The following is a 27047-nucleotide window of genomic DNA, read 5'->3' as shown; positions in this document are numbered from 1 at the left end:
TTGCAAGAGACCATGAAGAACACCAATGAAGTAACACGAGAACATGAAGTTTGGAAAAAACAATGTTTAAAAAAAAATAAAAACATTAATCTTCTGTTCATTTGGCTGAATTCCCACAGATGAACAAAACCATATCTGATCTAATTGAGGAGGCCAACAAGAACATAGGTAAGAAAATGTTTATCTAACGTATTTTCATACAAATATAACAACAAATAACCTTGTCATGATAATATTTCCACTGAGGTCAACTGACAGTTAACTAATAAATAGCAGTTAATGACTTCATTGTAACAGTTGTAGTAGGCTACTGTAGAGTCTCAATGAAACTCCATTGTGCACTAATGCTTGAACGACTTTGAAATAAAAAAATTCTCAGAGCCTATCTTTCTGTTGTTTACTTCCTGAAATGTCACTTTTTTTCAGGGCAAGAGCCTGGTGACCCTGAGATTGTAGATGGTGACGTTGCCGTCCCTACTGGGCTCCAGAATGCGGACCCCTGCACTGCCAGGAGATGCAAGTGGCCTTCTTCCTCAAACGGCCTGGTCTACATCCCATATGTCCTCTCCAATCAATTTTGTAAGAACCATCTGTTATCACAGGAATACCATATTTCATAACTGTAATACTTTTTGAAGTGGCGTCTGTTTGGTCCCCAGAAGAGGTGCTGGACCTGTGTGTGTGTGTGCGTGTGTGTGTGTGTGTGTGTGTGTGTGTGTGTGTGTGTGTGTGTGTGTGTGTGTGTGTGTGTGTGTGTGTGTGTGTGTGTGTGTGTGTGTGTGTGAGAGAGAGAGAGAGAGAGAGAGAGAGAGAGAGAGAGAGAGAGTATGAGTGAGTGTGTGTGTGTGTGTGTGTGTGTGTGTGTGTGTGTGTGTGTGTGTGTGTGTGTGTGTGTGTGTGTGTGTGTGTGTGTGTGTGTCTGTGTGTGTGTGTGTGTGTGTGTGTGTGTGTGTTTAAAAAAAAACTAATAGCAGATAAAATGATCTTCTCTTCCTTATAGCTGCCCGTGACAAAAAAAGTTATTGAGGCAGGCCTGCAATCCTTCACCCATTCCACCTGCATCCGCTTCAAGAAACGCAGTTGGCAGAGAGACTATTTGAACATCAAATCAAGCCATGGGTACAGTACCTAAATGTTAAAAATAACATAAAGCAGAAGAAATAAATTACCATTTAAAAAACTGACTTCAAAACCAGCCGTACAATCCTTATCATAATAATAATAATAATAATAATTGTATTTGTATAGCACTGTGACATACAAGGCATGTAACTCAAAGTGCTTAACAAATGGGAAAAAAAAACATTGTTAGAGATAGATTTAAAAGGAGAGGTATAGAGGAGAGGCAGAAATAGCAGGAAGGCAGAGGAAGAAGAGATAGACAGAGATTGTAGAGTCATAAGGTCAACGTAGGTTAGGACCAGGATTCTAAGATGCGTAAGGTCCATAGTGGCTGGGCCTATCATAAGTCATAGATAGTCACACAGAGAGTGGGCGCCCTTATCATAAATCATGAGCAAAACGAGTTTTGTTTTTTAAAATGCATCAAATTTAAAATGTTGGCCTAATCATTTTACAACAGCACATATATACGTATATTTCAATAATGGGAGTTGAATCTGAAATCTGAACTTTTAAACGATTTGCAGATGCTGGTCCTATATTGGTCGTCGAGGTGGAAAGCAGAGCATCTCCTTGGGGTAACGTGAACCTAGTGTTCATGCATTAATTATCCAGATAATTTGAAAAAAAGTAATATTACTGTTGGATCTCATAAGCATTTGTATTTTGCACATGTGAAACCTTGCAAAAACCATGTCAACCTGTCTTCCCCAGCCACCATAAATTTGAAATGATGTGCGTTTGTGAGGACTATATATTGACATTTCACCTTTGCCCTGTGTGTGTGTGTGTGTGTGTGTGTGTGTGTGTGTGTGTGTGTGTGTGTGTGTGTGTGTGTGTGTGTGTGTGTGTGTGTGTGTGTGTGTGTGTGTGTGTGTGTGTGTGTGTGTGTGTGTGTGTGTGTGTCAGTGCCTTGACTTGATCTGTTTTGCACTTTATAGCAAAGGATGTGTCTACCATGGAACAATCCAGCATGAACTCCTGCATGCTCTGGGCTTTAATCATGAGCAGACACGCAGCGACCGCGACTTACATATCAAGATTCTCTGGGACAATATCAAAAAGGGTGAGAATTATTTGTAATTAGCCTAATTTTGTACACTTGTTTTATTTTTTGTATATTCAGGTATAATAACAGCAACCGTTATGCTGAAGAACACTGTGAGATATACTATTGCTTGGATATTTAAAGGTGGGGCGAGTAATTCACCAATGCTCTCCCCCATCCTTCTCCATGACTCTGTCTACATGTCAATGCAATTAATTGTAGATTTTCCTTAGGAAAGGAGCACAACTTCCGTAAAATTGCTACCAACAACCTGGGAACCCCATATGATTATGGCTCAATCATGCATTACTCAAAGTATGTATTGACACAACACTACATCTCTCTCTCTCTCTGTGTCTTTGCCTCTCCTCTTCTCTCTATCTCTTTCTGTTTCTCTCTGTCTCTCTCTCTTTCTGTCTCTCTCTCGCTCTCTTTCACACACACACACACACACACACACACACACACACACACACACACACACACACACACACACACACACACACACACACACACACACACACACACACACACAGGTATGGGCACATGTAAATAGGGAGAATACAACAATCAGTGTATAACATCATGAGCTAATTACGATTTCTGTTAATCACTGGTCTATCTTTTGACACTAGGAAGGCATTCAGCCGTAATGGGAAAGCCACTATAGTTGCAGTTCCAAACCCCAACGTGGTATTTGGGAGGGCCAAAAAAATGAGTTGCCAAGACATCCGCCGAGTCAACCTCCTCTACGGATGCAGTACGTAGAATTTATCACTGTGAAGCATATTAATATTGAAGTAGATAATAGTGTTGCTGCTGTTGTTATTATTATTGATGATGATGATGATGATGATGATGATGATGATGATGTTGATGATGCCGACAACTGAATTGATGATGACAGTGCAGATGATGATGATCAAGAGAATGAGGATGATGATGATAATGATGACGTCGATGATGATGATGATGATGATGATGATGATGATGATGATGATGATGATGGTGATGATGACAATGATGATAATGATGATGACGATGATGACGATGATAGCCTAATGATGGTCTTTTGTGCTTTCTGTTTTCCAGAATGAGTTTGAATGCGGCTCAACACAACTGCTTTGTGTCAAGCCTCTCCTGTTTTTTCATAAACAAGTTTTTCTCTTTGAGTTGTGAAGCTTTCATGCAAACGGAAATAAAGAAAGAGCAATACTGAGTTGTCTCCTGAGAGTCTTTGTACGTGTAGACTAAGTATAATGATACTCATTTAGCTCTCAAAAATAAAGAATACATTTGTAGTCGCAAACCCTAGCTCGTATAAAGTAAGCATAGTAAAACACCATGCGGTGAAGGTTATAGGCTGACTAGGGCATGCTATGCTCTCCATCATAAGTCGATTATAGCCCTCTCTCCATGGTGGGGAACCTACGGCCTTGAGGCTCACGATATAATAATGTGTGTGTGTGTGTGTGTGTGTGTGTGTGTGTGTGTGTGTGTGTGTGTGTGTGTGTGTGTGTGTGTGTGTGGCAAAAGACCTCACAGTGGGTCAAAGTGGCTAGTAAGTTGGTCTTTTCTACCAGCCAAACTGAAATTTCACCTGCATTTTGCCGGTGCATACCGTTTGGGGTTGTCGTGCCGAAAAGCGAGTCCCTGCCAGACCACGAGTGCCCTCATTGAAACCAATGGAAACCAATGACCAATTTTTCAGATAGTTCATAAATTATGTAATTCATTCTGCAAAAATTAGTATAATTTTCTCTCAAAAAATGTCATTGGTTTCAATGAGGGCACTCGTGTTCTGGCAGGCATTCGCTTTTCGGCACGACAGGGTCACCCCCAATATAATGGGATGCAGTTTCACATGAAATATGACATGTTTTGTAAAGCAATCTCACAATTCAATTTACATTTGCAATGCAATGAAGTTATATTTTCTGGGGATTTAGTGAAGGTTGGGTCTGTTGTAAAGGTGACCAGTCCACCTTCAATATACTGTAGGCCTAAAGTGCAGGGAGGGAAGCCTGGTTTGTGTTCATAGCATAGCTCTTGGAGGACTTTTTTAAAATTTGAAGTGACCCCTCGAATGAAAAAGTTCCCTGCATCACTGAACCAAGAAAAGATCTGGCATCGACCCCAGATGTGAAGACAGCTTTCCATCAAGCTTTAGATATAATAGTTCAGTGGTCTCCAATAATTTTTCCCCGAGGGCCAAATTATGCAGTGAAAATCAAGCTGAGGGCTAAATGAATCACACATATACATTTTCATTTGTACCAACCTCAAGGCAGGCCAAACATTGGCCATGCCCGGGGCCGCATCTGGCCCGCAGGCCGCCATTTGGAGACCACTGCAGTAGCTGGTCTATTTTAAATAGGTTTTAGATCAAGCTCCCCCACTGCAGTAGCTGGTCTATTTTAAATAGGTTTTAGATCAAGCTCCCCAGATACAGTAGCTGGTCTATTTTAAATAGGTTTTAGATCAAGCTCCCCCACTGCAGTAGCTGGTCTATTTTAAATAGGTTTTAGATCAAGCTCCCCTCTTTGGAAAGAATACGATGGTTCCCATTTCCCTTGTCCTCTCCTCACGCCTTTCACAGCAGAGACATACCATGCCAATGCAAATGTAAATGAGAAATTCTAAATGTAATGTGATGTAGCAAGTAATGTCACAACCATTACATCAAATGTGATTTATCATAAACATCTGAATAGAATTCATAGAGTATCTCATATGGTGCCATTATTAAAAGGCCTATCTATTCAGTCGGCTAAAACAATATATAAAGTAGATGCACAGTTCCTGTTTGTTTTGTTTGTTTACAGGTACAATGTTTGAGAGACACTGTAAATGGGGACAGAGGCGATTGCAGGTTCAGCTGGGGCCCAAGCATAATGTCAATGGAGTGAACATTTGAAAGAAATACACCACCACTATAGCAAAGTGTGAGCTGTTATTCTCCATCCAGGGGCTTGGGAGCACCAAGTGACTGCCTGCCTAGCCTGGTGACAATATGCACCTCTGAATGGTGAAATGCTACAGAGGGGAGGCCTGGACTGGTGACCTGGCATACAGTACAGGGCATTTTCCCGGTGGGCCGACAGTCCTCCAGGGCCGGTGCTGTTGCTTTAGTTGTCCTTGACTTTTTTTTCCCTCAGAGACTGGCCCACCATTTAGAAGGGGCAGCCCAATTTTAACAAACAATGAACTAAGCCTTAATATCATAGAATAGGTCAGTGAGAGGAAACGGTCTATGTCTAAAATGCCCGGGCCAAATTTTTCCCCCAGCCCAGCCCTGACAGAGGGGAGGGTTTTTTTTGCAAGAGGGAGACACAGAACTACTAAGTCATCACACATTCAGGGTTTGGCAGGTTGGTAAGAACCGTGGCTTTTACTTAGACCAAACATATGGGCGATATGTTGCAAGAATCAATACCAGTTGAACTTGGTAAACCACAGCATATTCTTGCGAAGTGCTGCTCTATACCTCTTCTGCATTCTTCCCCAATATTGCAGACTCAAGGATCCATAAAACATTGAAAATACAAATACAAGTAAAGTACAACACAAATACAAGATCAACCCTTTAATGTACATACAGATAGATATTCTAATGTTTCCTCATTTCAGAGACATGCACAGTGCACTGTGAATGGAGAGTTGGGCTCCCTCTTGTGACTGGAACATATTGTGCTCTCCATCACAGGACATCAACTACTACACTACGGCCTGTGAGGCTCACGATATAATACACAAGTGTGTGTGTGTGTGTGTGTGTGTGTGTGTGTGTGTGTGTGTGTGTGTGTGTGTGTGTGTGTGTGTGTGTGTGTGTGTGTGTGTGTGTCTGTCTGTCTGTCTGTCTGTCTGTCTGTCTGTGTGTGTGTGGCTGTGTTTGTACGCCCCTGTATGAAAACTTCATGTATATATCTATATATAGATGGGTTATTGGTTAGAGTGTTAGACTTGTATCCCAAAGGTTTCCGGTTCGACTCCTCCTGACCCCCCAGGTTAGTGGGGGGAATAATTAACCAGTGCTCTCCCCCATCCTCCTCTATGACTGAGGTCCCCTGAGCATGGTACCGTCCCGCTGCACTGCTCGCTTGGGGTACCATTGGGGGCTTCTCCCTTGCACGGGTGAAGCATAAATGAAATTTCATTTTGTGCAGTATGTAGTGAATACTTGTGTGCTGTGGAGTGCTGTGTCACAATGACAATGGGAGTTGGAGTTTCCCAGTTGGGCTTTCACATATAGGCCCATACAATATATAGGGCTGTAAATTAACATTTTTCATCACTAGCCAAAATGGTTTGTAGATGTTAATCTTAGTAGTCAAGTACAAGTTGGTCTTTTCTACCAGCAAAAAATTAATTTCACCTGCATTTTGCCGGTTGTTAATTTAGAGCTCTGTATGGAAATGAGTGGGAGAGGATCAGATCGCAATCGACCTTAGATTGCTGGTAACAGTGCAGTGCCCATAGGCTACCGTTCTGTGCCACCCCTGATATAATTTTAATGTCATGCATTTCACATGAAATATGACATGTTTTGTAAAGCAATCTTACAATTCAATTTACATTTGCAATACAATGAAGTTATATTTTCTGGGGATTTAGTGAAGGTGGGGTCTTTTGTAAAGGTGACCAGTCCACCTTCAAGGTGACCAGTTCACCTCTGGGCCTAAAGTGCAAGGAGGGAATCCTGGTTTGTGTTCATAGCATAGCTCTTGGAGGACTTTTTTAAAATTTGAAGTGACCCCTCGAATGAAAAAGTTCCCTGCATCACTGAACCAAGAAAAGATCTGGCATCGACCCCAGATGTGAAGACAGCTTTCCATCAAGCTTTAGATATAATAGTTGGTCTATTTTAAATAGGTTTTAGATCAAGCTCCCCTCTTTGGAAAGAATACGATGGTTCCCATCTCCCTTGTCATCTCCTCAAGCCTTTCACAGCAGAGACATACTGTATGCCAATGCAAATGTAAATGAGAAATTCTAAATGTAATGTGATGTAACAACTAATATCACAACCATGACATCAAATGTGATTTATCATAAACATCTGAATAGAATTCATGCAGTATCTCATATGGTGCCATTATTAATAGGCCTATCTATTCAGTCGGCTAAAACAATATATAAAGTAGATGCACAGTTCCTGTTTGTTTTGTTTGTTTACAGGTACAATGTTTGAGAGACACTGTAAATGGGGACAGAGGCGATTGCAGGTTCAGCTGGGGCCCAAGCATAATGTCAATGGAGTGAACATTTGAAAGAAATACACCACCACTATAGCAAAGTGTGAGCTGTTATTCTCCATCCAGGGGCTTGGGAGCACCAAGTGACTGCCTGCCTAGCCTGGTGACAATATGCACCTCTGAATGGTGAAATGCTACAGAGGGCAGGGCTGGACTGGTAATCTGGCATACAGGGCATTTTCCCGGTGGGCCAACAGTCCTCAGGGGCCAATGCTGTTGCTTTAGTTGTCCTTGACTTTTTTTTCCCTCAGAGACTGGCCCACCATTTAGAAGGGGCAGCCCAATTTTAACAAACAATGAACTAAGCCTTAATATCATAGAATAGGTCAGTGAGAGGAAACGGTCTATGTCTAAAATGCCCGGGCCAAATTTTTCTCCCAGTCCAGCCCTGCAGAGGGGAGGGGTTTTTTTTGCAAGAGGGAGACACAGAACTACTAAGTCATCACACATTCAGGGTTTGGCAGGTTGGTAAGAACCGTGGCTTTTACTTAGACCAAACATATGGGCGATATGTTGCAAGAATCAATACCAGTTGAACTTGGTAAACCACAGCATATTCTTGTGTAGTGCCGATTTATACCTCCTCTGCACTCTTCCCCAATATTGCAGACTCAAGGATCCATAAAACATTGAAAATACAAATACAAGTAAAGTACAACACAAATACAAGATCAACCCTTTAATGTACATACAGATAGATATTCTAGTGTTTCCTCATTTCAGAGACATGCACAGTGCACTGTGAATGGAGAGTTGGGCTCCCTCTTGTGACTGGAACATATTGTGCTCTCCATCACAGGACATCAACTACTACACTACGGCCTGTGAGGCTCACGATATAATACACAAGTGTGTGTGTGTGTGTGTGTGTGTGTGTGTGTGTGTGTGTGTGTGTGTGTGTGTGTGTGTGTGTGTGTGTGTGTTTGTACGCCCCTGTATGAGAACGGCATATATATATCTATATATAGATGGGTAAGTGGTTAGAGTGTTAGACTTGCATCCCAAAGGTGTCCGGTTTGACTCCCGACCCGATGGGTTGGTGGGGGAAGTAACTAACCAGCGCTCTCCCCATCCACCTCCATGACTGAGATACCCTGAGCATGGTACCGTCCCGCTGCACTGCTCCCTTGGGTAGCCATTGGGGGCTTCTCCCTTGCATGGGTGAAGCATAAACGCAATTTCATCTTGTGCAGTATGCAGTGAAGACTTGTGTGCTGTGGAGTGCTGTGTCACAATGACAATGGGAGTTGGAGTTTCCCAGTTGGGCTTTCACATAAACATACAGTATATAGGGCTCTAAATTAACTTTTTTCATCACTAGCCAAAATGGTTAGTAGATGTTAATCTTAGTAGTCAAATACAAGTTGGTCTTTTCTACCAGCAAAAATGTAATTTCACTTGCATTTTGCTAGTTGTTCATTTAGAGACCTGTATGGAAATGAGTGGGAGAGGATCAGGTGGCAATCGACCTTAGATTGCTGGTAACCGTGCAGTGACCATAGGCTACCATTCGGGGCCACCCCTGATATCATTTTAATGTCATGAACACGAAATATGACATGTTTTGCAAAGCAATCTTAGAATTCAATTAACATTTGCAATACAATGAAGTTGTATTTTCTGGGGATTTAGTGAAGGTGAGGTCTGTTGTAAAGGTGACCTGTTCACCTTCAATATACTGTGGGCCTAAAGTGCAAGGAGGGAATCCTGGTTTGTGTTCTCTTAGAGGACTTAATAAAATTTAAAGTGGCCCCTCGAATGAAAAAGTTTCCTGCATCACTGTACTAGGAAAGGATCTGGCATCGACACCAGATGTGAAGACAACTTTCCATCAAGCTTTAGATACAGTAGTTCAGTGGTCTCCAATAATTTCCCCCCGAGGGCCAAGTGAAAATCAAGCTGAGGGCCAAATGCATCGCCCGACCGTATCAAGGCAAGGCCAAATATTGGCCATGCCCGGGGCCGCATCTGGCCCGCAGGCCGCCATTTGGAGACCACTGCAGTAGTTGGGCTTTTTATATCCCCGAAACGCGGAGCGTCTGGGATGTAATGGTTTTGCGTTCGCCGCCACCGCGTGCGCCGCCGCGTCCGCATCCGCGTCCGCCGTCGCCGCGTAAGGTCTTTCGTGTTAACCCGATAACTTTTGAACGGATGTTTGGATTTGTCCCAGATTTTTTGGGTGTATGCTCTAGGGCAGGTTCATGAACTGATTCGAGTTTGGAGGTCAACACTTTCAAGATGGCTGAATTCAAGATGGCCGAATTTTTGTTTGGTCCATAACTTCTGACCGGGTGGATGGATTTGTCCCAGATTTGGTGTGTGAATGCTCTAGGGTAGGTTCATGAACTGCTTCGAGTTTGGAGGTCAACACTTTCAAGATGGCTGAATTCAAGATGGCCGATTTTTTGTTTGGTCCATAACTTCTGACCGGGTGGATGGATTTGTCCCAGATTTGGTGTGTGAATGCTCTAGGGTAGGTTCATGAACTGATTCGAGTTTGGAGGTCAACACTTTCAAGATGGCTGAATTCAAGATGGTCGAATTATTGTTTGGCCCATAACTACTGACAGGGTGTATGGATTTGTCCCAGATTTTGGTTGTGAATGCTCTAGGGTAGGTTCATGAACTGATTCGAGTTTGGAAGACAACACTTTCAAAATGGCGGAATTTTCATTTGGCCCATAACTTCTGACTGGGAGGATTGATTTGCCCCGTAACACCTTATTTTAATGGTTCACCATTTCAGTGAATCTACCATATTAGGTAGGCCCTACAGTGTAATAACCAATGTAACAATATTTAATACCATGTAATACTAGTGTAATACCAGTGTAACAATATGCAATATCAGGTACAGTGTAATAACGAGTGTAACAGTATGCAATACCATGTAATATAGTGTAATACCAGTGTAACAATATGCAATACCATGTAATACCACTTATGCACAAACACATGATGTAAGTTTAAAAAATGGCGGTGTTACACTGGTATTACATTGTATTAAATATTGTTACACTGGTTATTACACTGTACCTAATGTGGTATATCCACTGAACCATTAAAACAGTATTACCATTTGCCCCATTTTTTGCTTCATTTTCACAATAGTCGTTTGGTTTTAAGCCTATGCACGTCATGTCATGTCTGTATGTATCATATACGTTTACAAAATGGTGGACGGGAGTGGTAGGAATGATGGGGGACTGGAAGCGTCGCGTTTCGGGGATATACCTTAAGCAGTCGAAGGCGACTGCACAGGCTGTCTAGGTTAAATAGGTTTTAGATCAAGCTCCCCTCTTTGGAAAGAATACGATGGTTCCCATCTCCCTTGTCATCTCCTCAAGCCTTTCACAGCAGAGACATACTGTATGCCAATGCAAATGTAAATGAGAAATTCTAAATGTAATGTGATGTAACAACTAATATCACAACCATGACATCAAATGTGATTTATCATAAACATCTGAATAGAATTCATGCAGTATCTCATATGGTGCCATTATTAATAGGCCTATCTATTCAGTCGGCTGAAACGATACAGTAGATGCACAGTTAGTTTGTTTTTCAGGTACGATGTTTGAGATCTAGATACTGTAAATGGTGAAATACTACAGAGGGGAGGGTTTTTTTTTGCAAGAGGGAGACACAGAACTACTAAGTCATCACACATTCAGGGTTTGGCAGGTTGGTAAGAACCGTGGCTTTTACTTAGACCAAACATATGGGCGATATGTTGCAAGAATCAATACCAGTTGAACTTGGTAAACCACAGCATATTCTTGCGAAGTGCTGCTCTATACCTCTTCTGCATTCTTCCCCAATATAAACCTGCCATCCTACCATCCCAGTTCAGTTCATCCAGGACCAGTCATGGCTCCCTCCACTGCCATTCTGCTCCTCTGTCTGCTGGGCATCCTTATGCCAGTCCACTGTCAGGATGACGATAATCTGGATGACGAGGTAAGGGGCAGGGGCATTGCTAGACTGTCTGTACCAGGTATTTAGATTCTCATTCATCAAGATCTTGTTAGTCACCAGACTTTAGTTCTTTAAGTGATTGGATTTGTTTAGTCTGAATAGGCCTCATCTTCATACAAAAAAAACTTCTTGCAAGAGACCATGAAGAACACCAATGAAGTAACACGAGAACATGAAGTTTGGAAAAAACAATGTTTAAAAAAAAATAAAAAAAAAAAAACATTAATCTTCTGTTCATTTGGCTGAATTCCCACAGATGAACAAAACCATATCTGATCTAATTGAGGAGGCCAACAAGAACATAGGTAAGAAAATGTTTATCTAACGTATTTTCATACAAATATAACAACAAATAACCTTGTCATGATAATATTTCCACTGAGGTCAACTGACAGTTAACTAATAAATAGCAGTTAATGACTTCATTGTAACAGTTGTAGTAGGCTACTGTAGAGTCTCAATGAAACTCCATTGTGCACTAATGCTTGAACGACTTTGAAATAAAAAAATTCTCAGAGCCTATCTTTCTGTTGTTTACTTCCTGAAATGTCACTTTTTTTCAGGGCAAGAGCCTGGTGACCCTGAGATTGTAGATGGTGACGTTGCCGTCCCTACTGGGCTCCAGAATGCGGACCCCTGCACTGCCAGGAGATGCAAGTGGCCTTCTTCCTCAAACGGCCTGGTCTACATCCCATATGTCCTCTCCAATCAATTTTGTAAGAACCATCTGTTATCACAGGAATACCATATTTCATAACTGTAATACTTTTTGAAGTGGCGTCTGTTTGGTCCCCAGAAGAGGTGCTGGACCTGTGTGTGTGTGTGCGTGTGTGTGTGTGTGTGTGTGTGTGTGTGTGCGCGTGTGTGTGTGTGTGTGTGTGTGTGTGTGTGTGTGTGTGTGTGTGTGTGTGTGGTGTGTGTGTGTGTGTGTGTGTGTGTGTATGTGTGTGAGAGAGAGAGAGAGAGAGAGAGAGAGAGAGAGAGAGTATGTGAGTGAGTGTGTGTGTGTGTGTGTGTGTGTGTGTGTGTGTGTGTGTGTGTGTGTGTGTGTGTGTGTGTGTGTGTGTGTGTGTGTGTGTCTGTGTGTGTGTCTGTGTGTGTGTGTGTGTGTGTGTGTGTGTGTGTTTTAAAAAAAACTAATAGCAGATAAAATGATCTTCTCTTCCTTATAGCTGCCCGTGACAAAAAAGTTATTGAGGCAGGCCTGCAATCCTTCACCCATTCCACCTGCATCCGCTTCAAGAAACGCAGTTGGCAGAGAGACTATTTGAACATCAAATCAAGCCATGGGTACAGTACCTAAATGTTAAAAATAACATAAAGCAGAAGAAATAAATTACCATTTAAAAAACTGACTTCAAAACCAGCCGTACAATCCTTAATAATAATAATAATAATAATAATTGTATTTGTATAGCACTGTGACATACAAGGCATGTAACTCAAAGTGCTTAACAAATGGGAAAAAAAACATTGTTAGAGATAGATTTAAAAGGAGAGGTATAGAGGAGAGGCAGAAATAGCAGGAAGGCAGAGGAAGAAGAGATAGACAGAGATTGTAGAGTCATAAGGTCAACGTAGGTTAGGACCAGGATTCTAAGATGCGTAAGGTCCATAGTGGCTGGGCCTATCATAAGTCATAGATAGTCACACAGAGAGTGGGCGCCCTTATCATAAATCATGAGCAAAACGAGTTTTGTTTTTTAAAATGCATCAAATTTAAAATGTAGGCCTAATCATTTTACAACAGCACATATATACGTATATTTCAATAATGGGAGTTGAATCTGAAATCTGAACTTTTAAACGATTTGCAGATGCTGGTCCTATATTGGTCGTCGAGGTGGAAAGCAGAGCATCTCCTTGGGGTAACGTGAACCTAGTGTTCATGCATTAATTATCCAGATAATTTGAAAAAAAGTAATATTACTGTTGGATCTCATAAGCATTTGTATTTTGCACATGTGAAACCTTGCAAAAACCATGTCAATCTGTCTTCCCCAGCCACCATAAATTTGAAATGATGTGCGTTTGTGAGGACTATATATTGACATTTCACCTTTGTCCTGTGTGTGTGTGTGTGTGTGTGTGTGTGTGTGTGTGTGTGTGTGTGTGTGTGTGTGTGTGTGTGTGTGTGTGTGTGTGTGTGTGTGTGTGTGTGTGTGTGTGTGTGTGGTGTGTGTGTGTGTGTGTGTGTGTGTGTGTGTGTGTGTGTCAGTGCCTTGACTTGATCTGTTTTGCACTTTATAGCAAAGGATGTGTCTACCATGGAACAATCCAGCATGAACTCCTGCATGCTCTGGGCTTTAATCATGAGCAGACACGCAGCGACCGCGACTTACATATCAAGATTCTCTGGGACAATATCAAAAAGGGTGAGAATTATTTGTAATTAGCCTAATTTTGTACACTTGTTTTATTTTTTGTGTATTCAGGTATAATAACAGCAACCGTCATGCTGAAGAACACTGTGAGATATACTATTGCTTGGATATTTAAAGGTGGGGCGAGTAATTCACCAATGCTCTCCCCCATCCTTCTCCATGACTCTGTCTACATGTCAATGCAATTAATTGTAGATTTTCCTTAGGAAAGGAGCACAACTTCCGTAAAATTGATACCAACAACCTGGGAACCCCATATGATTATGGCTCAATCATGCATTACTCAAAGTATGTATTGACACAACACTACATCTCTCTCTCTCTCTGTGTCTTTGCCTCTCCTCTTCTCTCTATCTCTTTCTGTTTCTCTCTGTCTCTCTCTCTTTCTGTCTCTCTCTCGCTCTCTTTCACACACACACACACACACACACACACACACACACACACACACACACACACACCACACACACACACACACACACACACACACACACACACACACACACACACACACAGGTATGGGCACATGTAAATAGGGAGAATACAACAATCAGTGTATAACATCATGAGCTAATTACGATTTCTGTTAATCACTGGTCTATCTTTTGACACTAGGAAGGCATTCAGCCGTAATGGGAAAGCCACTATAGTTGCAGTTCCAAACCCCAACGTGGTATTTGGGAGGGCCAAAAAAATGAGCCGCCAAGACATCCGCCGGGTCAACCGTCTCTACGGATGCAGTACGTAGAATTTATATTGGTCACTGTGAAGCATATAGAGGAATATTGAAGTAGATAATGGTGTTGCTGTTGTTATTATTATTGATGGTGATGATGATGACGATGATGATGATGATGATGATGATGATGATGTTGATGATGCCGACAACTGCAATGATGATGACAGTGCAGATGATGATCATCAAGAGAATGAGGATGATGATGATAATGATGACGTCGATGATGATGATGATGATGATGATGATGGTGATGATGACAATGATGATAATGATGATGACGATGATGACGATGATGATGACGATGATGACGATGATAGCCTAATGATGGTGTTTTGTGCTTTCTGTTTTCCAGAATGAGTTTGAATGCGGCTCAACACAACTGCTTTGTGTCAAGCCTCTCCTGAAATATGCTTTTTTTTTCATAAACGAGTTGATTTTCTCTTTGAGTTGTGAAGCTTTCATGCAAACGGAAATAAAGAAAGAGCAATACTGAGTTGTCTCCTGAGAGTCTTTGTACGTGTAGACTAAGTATAATGATACTCATTTAGCTCTCAAAAATAAAGAATACATTTGTAGTCGCAAACCCTAGCTCGTATAAAGTAAGCATAGTAAAACACCATGCGGTGAAGGTTATAGGCTGACTAGGGCATGCTATGCTCTCCATCATAAGTCGATTATAGCCCTCTCTCCATGGTGGGGAACCTACGGCCCGTGAGGCTCACGATATAATAATACATGTGTGCGTGTGTGTGTGTGTGTGTGTGTGTGTGTGTGTGTGTGTGTGTGTGTGTGTGTGTGTGTGTGTGTGTGTGTGTGTGTGTGTGTGTGTGTGTGTGTGTGTGTGTGTGTGTGTGTGTGTGATGGTTGGGAGGGGGAGGGGTGGGCGGGTGGGGGGGGGGCTGTAAATTAACTTCATCACTAGCCAACATAATATTACTAGCTAAAGACACACTCACAGTGGGTCAAAGTGGCTAGTAAGTTGGTCTTTTCTACCAGCCAAACTGAAATTTCACCTGCATACCGTTTGGGGTTGTCGTGCCGAAAAGCGAGTCCCTGCCAGACCACGAGTGCCCTCATTGAAACCAATGGAAACCAATGACCAATTTTTCAGATATTTTTTACCCATTTTTGCAGATAAATCCGACACAATTTAAGATGGAAAGCCTATCAATGGAGCATTTAAATTCCTTCTGAAAGTATTACAAAGAACTGGTTACAATTTCAGAATTATTTCCATAAAATAATCGAAGAATTGTCAGAACAAATGTTACAGTTTCATTCAAATAGCTCATATTAAGTGGAGGAGGAGTAATGTTTCAAAAGCATATTTTTAGTTCATAAATTATGTAATTCATTCTGCAAAAATTAGTATAATTTTCTCTCAAAAAATGTCATTGGTTTCAATGAGGGCACTCGTGTTCTGGCAGGCACTCGCTTTTCGGCACGACAGGGTCACCCCCAATATAATGGGATGCAGTTTCACATGAAATATGACATGTTTTGTAAAGCAATCTCACAATTCAATTTACATTTGCAATGCAATGAAGTTATATTTTCTGGGGATTTAGTGAAGGTTGGGTCTGTTGTAAAGGTGACCAGTCCACCTTCAATATACTGTAGGCCTAAAGTGCAGGGAGGGAAGCCTGGTTTGTGTTCATAGCATAGCTCTTTGTTAAAATTTGAAGTGGCCCCTCGAATGAAAAGTTTCCTGCATCCCTGGACNAAGAAAACATCNGGCATCGACCCCAGATGTGAAGACAACTTTCCATCAAGCTTTAGATTCAGTAATTCAGTGGTCTCCAATAATTTTTCCCCGAGGGCCAAATTATGCAGTGAAAATCAAGCTGAGGGCCAAATGAATCACACATATACGTTTTCATTTGTACCAACCTCAAGGCAGGCCAAACATGGGCCATGCCCGGGGCCGCATCTGGCCCGCAGGCCGCCATTTGGAGACCACTGCAGTAGTTGGTCTATTTCAAATAGGTTTTAGATCAAGCTCCCCCATCTGGAAATGATAAGATGGTTCCCATCTCCCTTGTCATCTCCTCACGCCTTTCAGCAGAGACATAGGCCCTACTGTATGCCAATAAAAATGTAAATGAGAAATTCTAATTGTAATGTAATGTGATGTAGCAAGTAATGTCACAAACATGATAGCAAATGTGATTTATCATAAAAATCTGAATACAATTCATAGAGTATCTCATATGGTGCCATTATTAAAAGGCCTATCTATTCAGTCGGCTAAAACAATATATAAAGTAGATGCACAGTTCCTGTTTGTTTTGTTTGTTTACAGGTACAATGTTTGAGAGACACTGTAAATGGGGACAGAGGCGATTGCAGGTTCAGCTGGGGCCCAAGCATAATGTCAATGGAGTGAACATTTGAAAGAAATGAAAGTGAAAGTGAAAGCCCATTGGGAAACTCAAACTCCCATTGTCATTGTGACACAGCACTCCACAGCACACAAGTGAACACTGCACACTGCACACAATGAAATTGCATTTATGCCTCACCCGTGCAAGGGGGCAGCCCTCAGTGGCGCCCCATGGGGAGCTGTGCGGTGGGACGGTACCATGCTCAGGGTACCTCAGTCATGGAGGAGGATGGGGGAGAGCACTGGTTGATTACTCCCCCCACCAACCTGGCGGGTCGGGAGTCGAACCGGCAACCTCTAGGATGCAAGTCTGACGCCCTAACCGCTCACCCATGACTGCCCAAATACACCACCACTATAGCAAAGTGTGAGCTGTTATTCTCCATCCAGGGGCTTGGGAGCACCAAGTGACTGCCTGCCTAGCCTGGTGACAATATGCACCTCTGAATGGTGAAATGCTACAGAGGGGAGGGTTTTTTTTGCAAGAGGGAGACACAGAACCACAAAGTCATCACACATTCAGGGTTTGGCAGGTTGGTAAGACCCGTGGTTTTTACTTTGACAAACCATATGGGCGATATGTTGCAAGAATCAATAACTTGGTAAACCACAGCATATTCTTGTGTAGTGCCGATTTATACCTCCTCTGCACTCTTCCCCAATATTGCAGACTCAAGGATCCATAAAAACATTGAAAATACAAATACAAGTAACGTACAACACAAATACAAGATCAACCCTTTAATGTACATACAGATAGATATTCTAGTGTTTCCTCATTTTAGACACATGCACAGTGCACTGTGAATGGAGAGTTGGGCTCCCTCTTGTGACTGGAACATATTGTGCTCTCCATCACAGGACATCAACTACTACACTACGGCCTGTGAGGCTCACAAAGTGTGTGTGTGTGTGTGTGTGTGTGTGTGTGTGTGTGTGTGTGTGTGTGTGTGTGTGTGTATGTGTGTGTGTGTGTGTGTGTGTGTGTGTGTGTGTGTGTGTGTGTGTGTGTGTGTGTGAGTGTGTGTGTCTCTTTCTGTGTGTGTTTGTACGCCCCTGTATGAGAACGGCATGTATATATCTATATATAGATGGGTAAGTGGTTAGAGTGTTAGACTTGCATCCCAAAGGTTTCCGGTTTGACTCCCGACCCGATGGGTTAGTGGGGGAAGTAACTAACCAGCCCATCCACCTCCATGACTGAGATACCCTGAGCATGGTACCGTCCCGCTGCACTGCTCCCTTGGGTCGCCATTGGGGGCTTCTCCCTTGCATGGGTGAAGCATAAACGCAATTTCATCTTGTGCAGTATGCAGTGAACACTGTGGAGTGCTGTGTCACAATGACAATGGGAGTTGGAGTTTCCCAGTTGGGCTTTCACATATAGGCCCATACAATATATAGGGCTGTAAATTAACATTTTTCATCACTAGCCAAAATGGTTTGTAGATGTTAATCTTAGTAGTCAAGTACAAGTTGGTCTTTTCTACCAGCAAAAAATTAATTTCACCTGCATTTTGCCGGTTGTTAATTTAGAGCTCTGTATGGAAATGAGTGGGAGAGGATCAGATCGCAATCGACCTTAGATTGCTGGTAACCGTGCAGTGCCCACACCGTTTGGAGCCACCCCTGATATAATTTTAATGTCATGCATTTCACATGAAATATGACATGTTTTGTAAAGCAATCTTACAATTCAATTTACATTTGCAATACAATGAAGTTATATTTTCTGGGGATTTAGTGAAGGTGGGGTCTTTTGTAAAGGTGACCAGTCCACCTTCAATATACTGTGGGCCTAAAGTGCAGGGAGGGAATCCAGGTTTGTGTTCATAGTATAGCTCTTAGAGGACTTAATAAAATTTAAAGTGGCCCCTCGAATGAAAAAGTTTCCTGCATCACTGTACTAGGAAAGGATCTGGCATCGACACCAGATGTGAAGACAACTTTCCATCAAGCTTTAGATACAGTAGTTCAGTGGTCTCCAATAATGTTTCCCCGAGGGCCAAGTGAAAATCAAGCTGAGGGCCAAATGAATCGCCCGACCGTATCAAGGCGAGGCCAAATATTGGCCATGCCCGGGGCCGCATCTGGCCCGCAGGCCGCCATTTGGAGACCACTGCAGTAGCTGGTCTATTTTAAATAGGTTTTAGATCAAGCTCCCCTCTTTGGAAAGAATACGATGGTTCCCATTTCCCTTGTCCTCTCCTCACGCCTTTCACAGCAGAGACATACCATGCCAATGCAAATGTAAATGAGAAATTCTAAATGTAATGTGATGTAGCAAGTAATGTCACAACCATTACATCAAATGTGATTTATCATAAACATCTGAATAGAATTCATAGAGTATCTCATATGGTGCCATTATTAAAAGGCCTATCTATTCAGTCGGCTGAAACGATAGATACAGTAGATGCACAGTTCCTGTTTGTTTTTCAGGTACAATGCTGTAAATGGTGAAATACTACAGAGGGGAGGGTTTTTTTTTGCAAGAGGGAGACACAGAACTACTAAGTCATCACACATTCAGGGTTTGGCAGGTTGGTAAGAACCGTGGCTTTTACTTAGACCAAACATATGGGCGATATGTTGCAAGAATCAATACCAGTTGAACAATACCAGGTAAACCACAGCATATAATTGTGAAGTGCTGCTCTATACCTCTTCTGCATTCTTCCCCAATATAAACCTGCCATCCTACCATCCCAGTTCAGTTCATCCAGGACCAGTCATGGCTCCCTCCACTGCCATTCTGCTCCTCTGTCTGCTGGGCATCCTTATGCCAGTCCACTGTCAGGATGACGATAATCTGGATGACGAGGTAAGGGGCAGGGGCATTGCTAGACTGTCTGTACCAGGTATTTAGATTCTCATTCATCAAGATCTTGTTAGTCACCAGACTTTAGTTCTTTAAGTGATTGGATTTGTTTAGTCTGAATAGGCCTCATCTTCATACAAAAAAAACTTCTTGCAAGAGACCATGAAGAACACCAATGAAGTAACACGAGAACATGAAGTTTGGAAAAAACAATGTTTAAAAAAAAATAAAAACATTAATCTTCTGTTCATTTGGCTGAATTCCCACAGATGAACAAAACCATATCTGATCTAATTGAGGAGGCCAACAAGAACATAGGTAAGAAAATGTTTACATAACGTATTTTCATACAAATATAACAACAAATAACCTTGTCATTTAATATTTCCACTGAGGTCAACTGACAGTTAACTAATTAATAGTTAATGACTTCATTGTAACAGTTGTAGTACTGTAGAGTCTCAATGAAACTCCATTGTGCACTAATGCTTGAACGACTTTGAAATACATTTTTTCTCAGAGGCTATCTTTCTGTTGTTTACTTCCTGAAATGTCACTTTTTTCAGGGCAAGAGCCTAGTGACCCTGAGATTGTAGATGGTGACGTTGCCGTACCTACTGGGCTCCAGAATGCGGACCCCTGCACTGCCAGGAAATGCAAGTGGCCTTCTTCCTCAAATGGCCTGGTCTACATCCCATATGTCCTCTCCAATCAATTTTGTAAGAACCATCTCCGATCACAGGAATACCAATACGTGTGTGTGTGTGTGTGTGTGTGTGTGTGTGTGTGTGTGTGTGTGTGTGTGTGTGTGTATGTGTGTGTGTGTGTGTGTGTGTGTGTGTGTGTGTGTGTGTGTGTGTGTGTGTGTGTGTGTGTGTGTGTGTATGTGTGTGTGTGTGTGTGTGTGTGAAAGAGAGAGAGAGAGAGAGAGAGTGTGTGTGTGTGTGTGTGTTAAGCAGATAGCATATAAAATGATCTTCTCTTCATTATAGCTGCCAATGAAAAAGCTGTTATTGAGGCAGGCTTGCAATCCTTCACCCATTCCACCTGCATCCGCCTCAAGAAACGCCTCAAGGAGACGGACTATTTGAACATCATATCCAGCAATGGGTACAATATCTAAATGTTAAAAATAACATAAAGCAATCAGAAGAAATAGATGACCATGTAAAAAACAGACTTCAAAACCAGAAACCTGACTTTATTTCTCCAGACACCGTACAATCTTCATAAATCTTGAGCAAAATGAGTTTTGTTTTTTAAAATGCATCAAATTTAAAATGTAGGCCTAATCATTTTACAACAGCACATACAGTATATATATGTATATTTCCATAATGGGAGTTGAATCTGAAATCTGAACCTTTAAACGATTTGCAGATGCTGGTCCTATATTGGTCGTCGAAGTGGAAAGCAGAACCTCTCCTTGGGGTAACGTGAACCTAGTGTTTATGCATTGATTATCCAGATAATTAGAAAAAAATGCAACATTACTGTTGGATCTTATAAGCATTTGTATTTCGCATATGTGAGATCTTGCAAAAACCATGTCAACCTGTCTTGTAGCCACCATACATTTCAAATGCTCTCTCTCTCTCTTTTGCACCTTGTAGCAAAGGGTGTGTCTACCGTGGAACAATTCAGCATGAACTTCTGCATGCTCTGGGCTTTCATCATGAGCACAAGCGCAGCGACCGTGACGCTCATGTCAGGATCCTCTGGGGAAATATCAAAGGGGGTGAGAATAATTGCAATTATTTTTTAAGTATTTGTATACTTGCATTTTTCGGATATTCAGGTATGATAACAGCAACCATTATGCTGAGACACTCTGAGATATACTAGGATATTTAACGGTGGGGGGAGTAATTAACCAATGCTCTCCCCCATTCTTCTCCATGTCTCTGTCTACATGTCAATGCAACTATTTGTAGATTTTCCTTAGGGAAGAAGCACAACTTCCGTAAAGTTGCCACCAACAACCTGGGAACCCCTTATGATTATGGCTCAATCATGCATTACTCAAAGTATGTACTGACCCCTCACTACATCTCTCTCTCTCTCTCTCTCTCTCTCTCTCTCTCTCTCTCTCTCTCTCTCTCTCTCTCTCGGTCTCTCTCTCGCTAGCTCGCTCTCTGTCACACACGCACACAAAAATACAAATACAAATACAAATACAAACACAAACACACACACACACACACACACACACACACACACACACACACACACACACACACACACACACACACACACACACACACACACACACACACACACACATGTAAAGATTGTGAATACAACACACACACACATGTATGGGCACATGGGCACATGTAAATAGGGAGAATACAACACACACACACATGTATGTGCACATGGGCACATGTAAATAGGGAGAATACAACAATCAGTGTATAACATCATGAGCTAATTACGACGATGATTGTTGTTAATCACTGGTCTCTCTTTTGACGTTAGGAAGGCATTCAGCCGTAATGGGAAAGCCACTATAGTTGCAGTTCCAAACCCCAACGTGGTATTTGGGAGGGCCAAAAAAATGAGTTGCCAAGACATCCGCCGAGTCAACCTCCTCTACGGATGCAGTACGTAGAATTTATCACGGTGAAGCATATTAATATTGAAGTAGATAATAGTGTTGCTGCTGTTGTTGCTGCTGTTGTTATTATTATTGATGATGATGATGATGATGATGATGTTGATGATGCCGACAACTGCAATGATGATGACAGTGCAGATGATGATCATCAAGAGAATGAGGATGATGATGATGATGATGATGGTGATGATGACAATGATGATAATGATGATGACGATGATGACGATGATAGCCTAATGATGGTGTTTTGTGCTTTCTGTTTTCCAGAATGAGTTTGAATGCGGCTCAACACAACTGCTTTGTGTCAAGCCTCTCCTGAAATATGCTTTTTTTTTCATAAACGAGTTGATTTTCTCTTTGAGTTGTGAAGCTTTCATGCAAACGGAAATAAAGAAAGAGCAATACTGAGTTGTCTCCTGAGAGTCTTTGTACGTGTAGACTAAGTATAATGATACTCATTTAGCTCTCAAAAATAAAGAATACATTTGTAGTCGCAAACCCTAGCTCGTATAAAGTAAGCATAGTTAGTAAAACACCACAATGCAGTGAAGGTTATAGGCTGACTGGGGCATGCTATGCTCTCCATCATAAGTCGGTTATAGTCCTCTCTCCATTTTCAACTCATTTTGGAGTGCCATGCAGGCTTCTTTCAAAAAGGAAATGATACTGTTGACAGCCCTGTCTACAATTTGATGTAGTGTATATATGTACATGACAGTGTACGGCAGATAGATTTTGTTTGAAGTTGATAATGTTTTTTGGCCTATTCTACATTGACTGTTATCTTTTGTGTGACCATGTGTGTTCTAGCATAACAGTCAGAGTAATTTGGTAAAAGAATTAAGAGTTTTAAAACCTATAGTTCATTGCGCAGTGCATTGCAGCAATGTTAACTGACACACTCAGATGACAGTTGGTATTGCAGTCAGTCCTAAGAGCCCTTCAAAGGAAACGTTGAGTACAAAGTGTGAAACTGATTGGCAAAAACAAGCTCTGCAAAAGGAAGCACTGCCCTGCAAAAACAAAATGAGGGTAAAAACTGTAAGATAAGATAAATCATTCATCTGCTCATGCCTTTCACAGTTGCGAGTCACCTACGTACATATGCCAATGCAAATGTACATGACCCCAAACTGTAATGTCACAACCAGACATTGATTGTGATATATGCTGAAAATGTTTTTGTAAAAATAGTCAATCCAAATAGAACTCGCATTTCATTATAATGTTCGCATTAATAGGCCTATATTCAGTATAATAAATATTACACAATATAAAAACAAGGCCTAGGCCTTGTATAGGCCATGCATAGGCCTAGACCTGCCTGCTTTTGCAAACATTTTGTATTTTTCTACTGAGCTTTTTCATAGACTAGAGTCTGTAAAAGTTTGATTATTATTGTGTATTCTCAACAGAGATGAACCACAAAATCATCACCCATCCATGGTTTGACAAGTTGGTCAGACAGTTATTCATCATGCGGGGGATACTCACAGCAATTTCTTGTGTTACACCACTTCTGCATTCTTCCCCAATATAAACCTGCCATCCTACCATCCCAGTTCAGTTCATCCAGGACCAGTCATGGCTCCCTCCACTGCCATTCTGCTCCTCTGTCTGCTGGGCATCCTGATGCCAGTCCACTGTCAGGATGAAGATAGTCTAGATGACGAGGTAAGGGGCAGGGGCATTGATTGTTTTGGGTTGGAATTTAGGGCAGACAAAAGCTATTCAAATTTCAAGTTTATTCATTTAACACAGGGACAGCATATATTTATAGCATTTTTTAAAATAAAAAATGCAAAATATACAAGATTATAGCCGTAGGGCTAATTTCCATCTTAAGTCCCTTCGACAGGTTAGAAATACAAACAAGTATTGCACAGAACAGTTATACATTAGAAAAGACTCATTGCCTTCTTTTGCCCCTTTAGAAGGTCCTTTTAAAAATAATTACCAGGGTCTTAATTTTATTGTATTCGGTTCATGTTTTGATTTACACGTCTTTTTTCTTCAAAACACAAAACATATTCATCTCCTGTTAATTTAATTGAATTTCTGCAGATGACCAAAACAGTATCTGATCTAATTGAGGAGGCCAACAAGAATTTAGGTAAGGAAATGTTCATGATCTACTTTTCATACAAATATAATAGCACAGTAATATAATATAATTGCTGCGATAAGCATGTCACTGTGAGGTAAATTATTTGTTAAGTAATACATAGCATTTAAATTGTAACAGCTTTAGATTAGTTATAGAATCCGCATGAAATTATATTACGCTGTAATGCTCAGATTACTTGAGTGGTTGTCATTTTTGTGTTCCAGAAAAAAAAATCAGAAAAAACCTTCCTTAATTCACTTTTTTCAGGACAAGAGCCTGGTGACCCTGAGATTGTAGATGGTGACGTTGTTGTCTCTACTGGGCTCCAGAATGCGGACCCCTGCACTGCCAGGAAATGCAAGTGGCCTTCTTCCTCAAACGGCCTGGTCTACATCCCATATGTCCTCTCCAGTCGATACTGTAAGAACCATCTTTTGTCACAGGCATATTTTGCAAATATAATACCTTTGATCTGTTGGGATCATTTGGACAGTCCATCAAAGCCGTCTTTTTCTCATCTAAACTGGCCAAAGGTTGCCTTCAGTCATGGATTTCTAGAGAATATGTATTATTGTCAGGATTGTAGTGTGTGTTTATCAAAAAATCAAAAAACAATAAAAACAAATGATTACATTTTGCTATTCTTCCTTTCAGCGGTCCGTGCCAAGCGTTACATTAAGAGAGCCATGCAGTCCTTCACCAACTCCACCTGTGTCCGCTTCAGAAGGCGCAGAAGGGAGAGGGACTATTTGTACATCCAATCAAGAAAAGGGTACTACACTGACATGTTATATGTTACATGCTACAATGTTGTTTAGTTTAGTTTGTGTGTGTGTGTGTGTGTGTGTGTGTGTGTGTGTGTGTGTGTGTTTTAGGAAAAACAAAACAAAAAACTAACCCCTCTTTGCAACTGCACTTCTTGTTCTGTATATTTCTTGCACTTTGTAATTTTGCTTGTGATGTTGATTATGTCCTCTTTTGAAAGTCGCTTTGGTTATAAAGCGTCTACCAAATGCAAGGTAATGTAATGTAATAATATATAAAAATCTCTGTAGACAATCCTAAGAAGCCACATTTCAGGGTCTCAGAACTCTTGAGCAAGATGTACCAACTAAATGAATAAATACAATTACATTATATTATATTATATTATATTATATTATATTATATTATATTATATTATATTATATTATAGCAGTTGAATCTAAAACCTTTAACTATCTGCAGGTGCTGGTCCAAACTAGGCCGCCGAGGGCGAAAGCAGGTCATCTCCTTGGGGTATGATGACCTAGTGTTTCATGATGTCTGAATTAAAAGTGTGAAATACCATTTAGCATTCATTAATATGTTCATTATCCATCACTCATTTATCGTTACTCAATATGACCAATTGTAACATGTTTCCTGGCCAGGATTTACTACAAAAAAGGGAAGAGAGAATGTGGAAAGCTGGAATATAAAACTGAAATATGTACAGATGCAGGTGCTTCTCTGAAATGTGTCCCTCTGAGAAGACTCACACCTTTCCCTGAATGTAAAGGCGTTTAGTAAGGCCTAGCTGTTTTCCTAAGAGTTAATTTATGAAATAGGCATATCTTGCGTTTCTGCTGTATTGAGCCCCTAAAAGACAAATGTTTGTTATTTTTATGTAAACTCACAAAATCATGTCAACATGCCACCGTAGATTTCAATATATTTGTTCTAGGTCTTCACTTTTCATCTCTGTGTGGCGTTTCCTTAACTTGTTGTTCTGTTTTGCACTTTATAGCAAAGGATGTGTGTACCGCAAAACAATCCAGCATGAACTCCTGCATGCTCTGGGCTTTAATCATGAGCAGAAACGCAGCGACCGCGACTTACATATCAAGGTTCTCTGGAACAATGTCAGAAAGGGTGAGAATTGTTTTTTTGCAAGGATAATAACGGCAACAGTATAACCATTGACTGAAGAAAACTGAATATGATAAACTAATTCAAAATCATAAAACAACATTGCCTGTTGTGTTTAATGGCACGCGCATTAGATGTCAATGCAACTAATTGTAGATTTTCCTTAGGGAAGAAGCACAACTTCCGTAAAGTTGCCACCAACAACCTGGGAACCCCTTATGATTATGGCTCAATCATGCATTACTCAAAGTATGTACTGACCCCTCACTACAAATGAATGCAGGGCTGCTGATACCTTTGGCACGGGCCCAGGCCAAAGTAACCTGAAAGCCCCCCTGCTCCCCCACCAAATTTTATACAATGTAATGACAATTTTGCTGGGACAATAGACCCCTTTGTACCCCCCCCCCCCCACGCACCCCCCCCCTCCCCCGCTCACTCTCATTCAAACAGCATGGAATCATGATCTAATGGAAATACTGTAATTAAGCAATGGTGTTGTTGAACATTAAACACTGGTCTGTCTTTTGACATTAGGAAGGCATTCAGTCGTAATGGGAAACCCACTTTGGTCGCAATTCCAAACCCCAACGTGGTATTTGGGAGGGCCAAAAAAATGAGCCGCCAAGACATCCGCCGAGTCAACCTCCTCTACGGATGCAGTACGTACTGTAGTAGCCTACTGGCATTGGTGACT

The 27047-nt window shown here is 41.3% G+C and overlaps 2 protein-coding genes and 1 pseudogene across 2 annotated transcripts in view; all 3 read left to right on the top strand.

The window, feature by feature from the left end:
- Nucleotides 1-27047, top strand: part of LOC134444052 (high choriolytic enzyme 1-like) — a 35906-nt gene that overhangs the window by 8119 nt on the left and 740 nt on the right. Inside the window, exons 5-11 of the mRNA XM_063193526.1 lie at nucleotides 24418-24466; nucleotides 24728-24880; nucleotides 25115-25232; nucleotides 25688-25738; nucleotides 26229-26353; nucleotides 26518-26599; nucleotides 26888-27012. Of these exons, the coding sequence (XP_063049596.1) occupies nucleotides 24418-24466; nucleotides 24728-24880; nucleotides 25115-25232; nucleotides 25688-25738; nucleotides 26229-26353; nucleotides 26518-26599; nucleotides 26888-27012 (703 nt within the window). The remainder of the gene's footprint in view (nucleotides 1-24417; nucleotides 24467-24727; nucleotides 24881-25114; nucleotides 25233-25687; nucleotides 25739-26228; nucleotides 26354-26517; nucleotides 26600-26887; nucleotides 27013-27047) is intronic.
- LOC134446426 (high choriolytic enzyme 1-like) lies at nucleotides 120-5905 on the top strand (annotated as a pseudogene).
- On the top strand, nucleotides 11304-22720 carry LOC134445820 (hatching enzyme 1.2-like). The gene is made up of 9 exons (XM_063194923.1): nucleotides 11304-11388; nucleotides 11663-11711; nucleotides 11970-12122; nucleotides 12579-12696; nucleotides 13224-13274; nucleotides 21347-21471; nucleotides 21679-21764; nucleotides 22219-22339; nucleotides 22621-22720. The coding sequence occupies exons 1-9, from the start codon at nucleotides 11347-11349 to the stop codon at nucleotides 22623-22625; spliced, it is 750 nt and encodes a 249-aa protein (XP_063050993.1). The 5' UTR covers nucleotides 11304-11346; the 3' UTR covers nucleotides 22626-22720.

The sequence above is a fragment of the Engraulis encrasicolus genome, chromosome 3 (assembly GCF_034702125.1).
Source record: "Engraulis encrasicolus isolate BLACKSEA-1 chromosome 3, IST_EnEncr_1.0, whole genome shotgun sequence".
Classification (NCBI taxonomy): domain Eukaryota; kingdom Metazoa; phylum Chordata; class Actinopteri; order Clupeiformes; family Engraulidae; genus Engraulis; species Engraulis encrasicolus.
Note: the sequence above shows the minus strand (reverse complement) of the source record. Positions and strands in the feature narration are given on the sequence as shown.

What these genes read in the sequence shown, in the direction of transcription:
- LOC134445820 (XM_063194923.1), top strand. Translation starts at nt 11,347, where the DNA reads ATGCCAGTCCACTGTCAGGATGACGATAATCTGGATGACGAG. An exon ending in GGAGGCCAACAAGAACATAG is followed by an intron (nt 11,712 to 11,969) that starts GTAAGAAAATGT and finishes ACTTTTTTTCAG; the next exon opens with GGCAAGAGCCTGGTGACCCT. An exon ending in AACATCAAATCAAGCCATGG is followed by an intron (nt 12,697 to 13,223) that starts GTACAGTACCTA and finishes AACGATTTGCAG; the next exon opens with ATGCTGGTCCTATATTGGTC.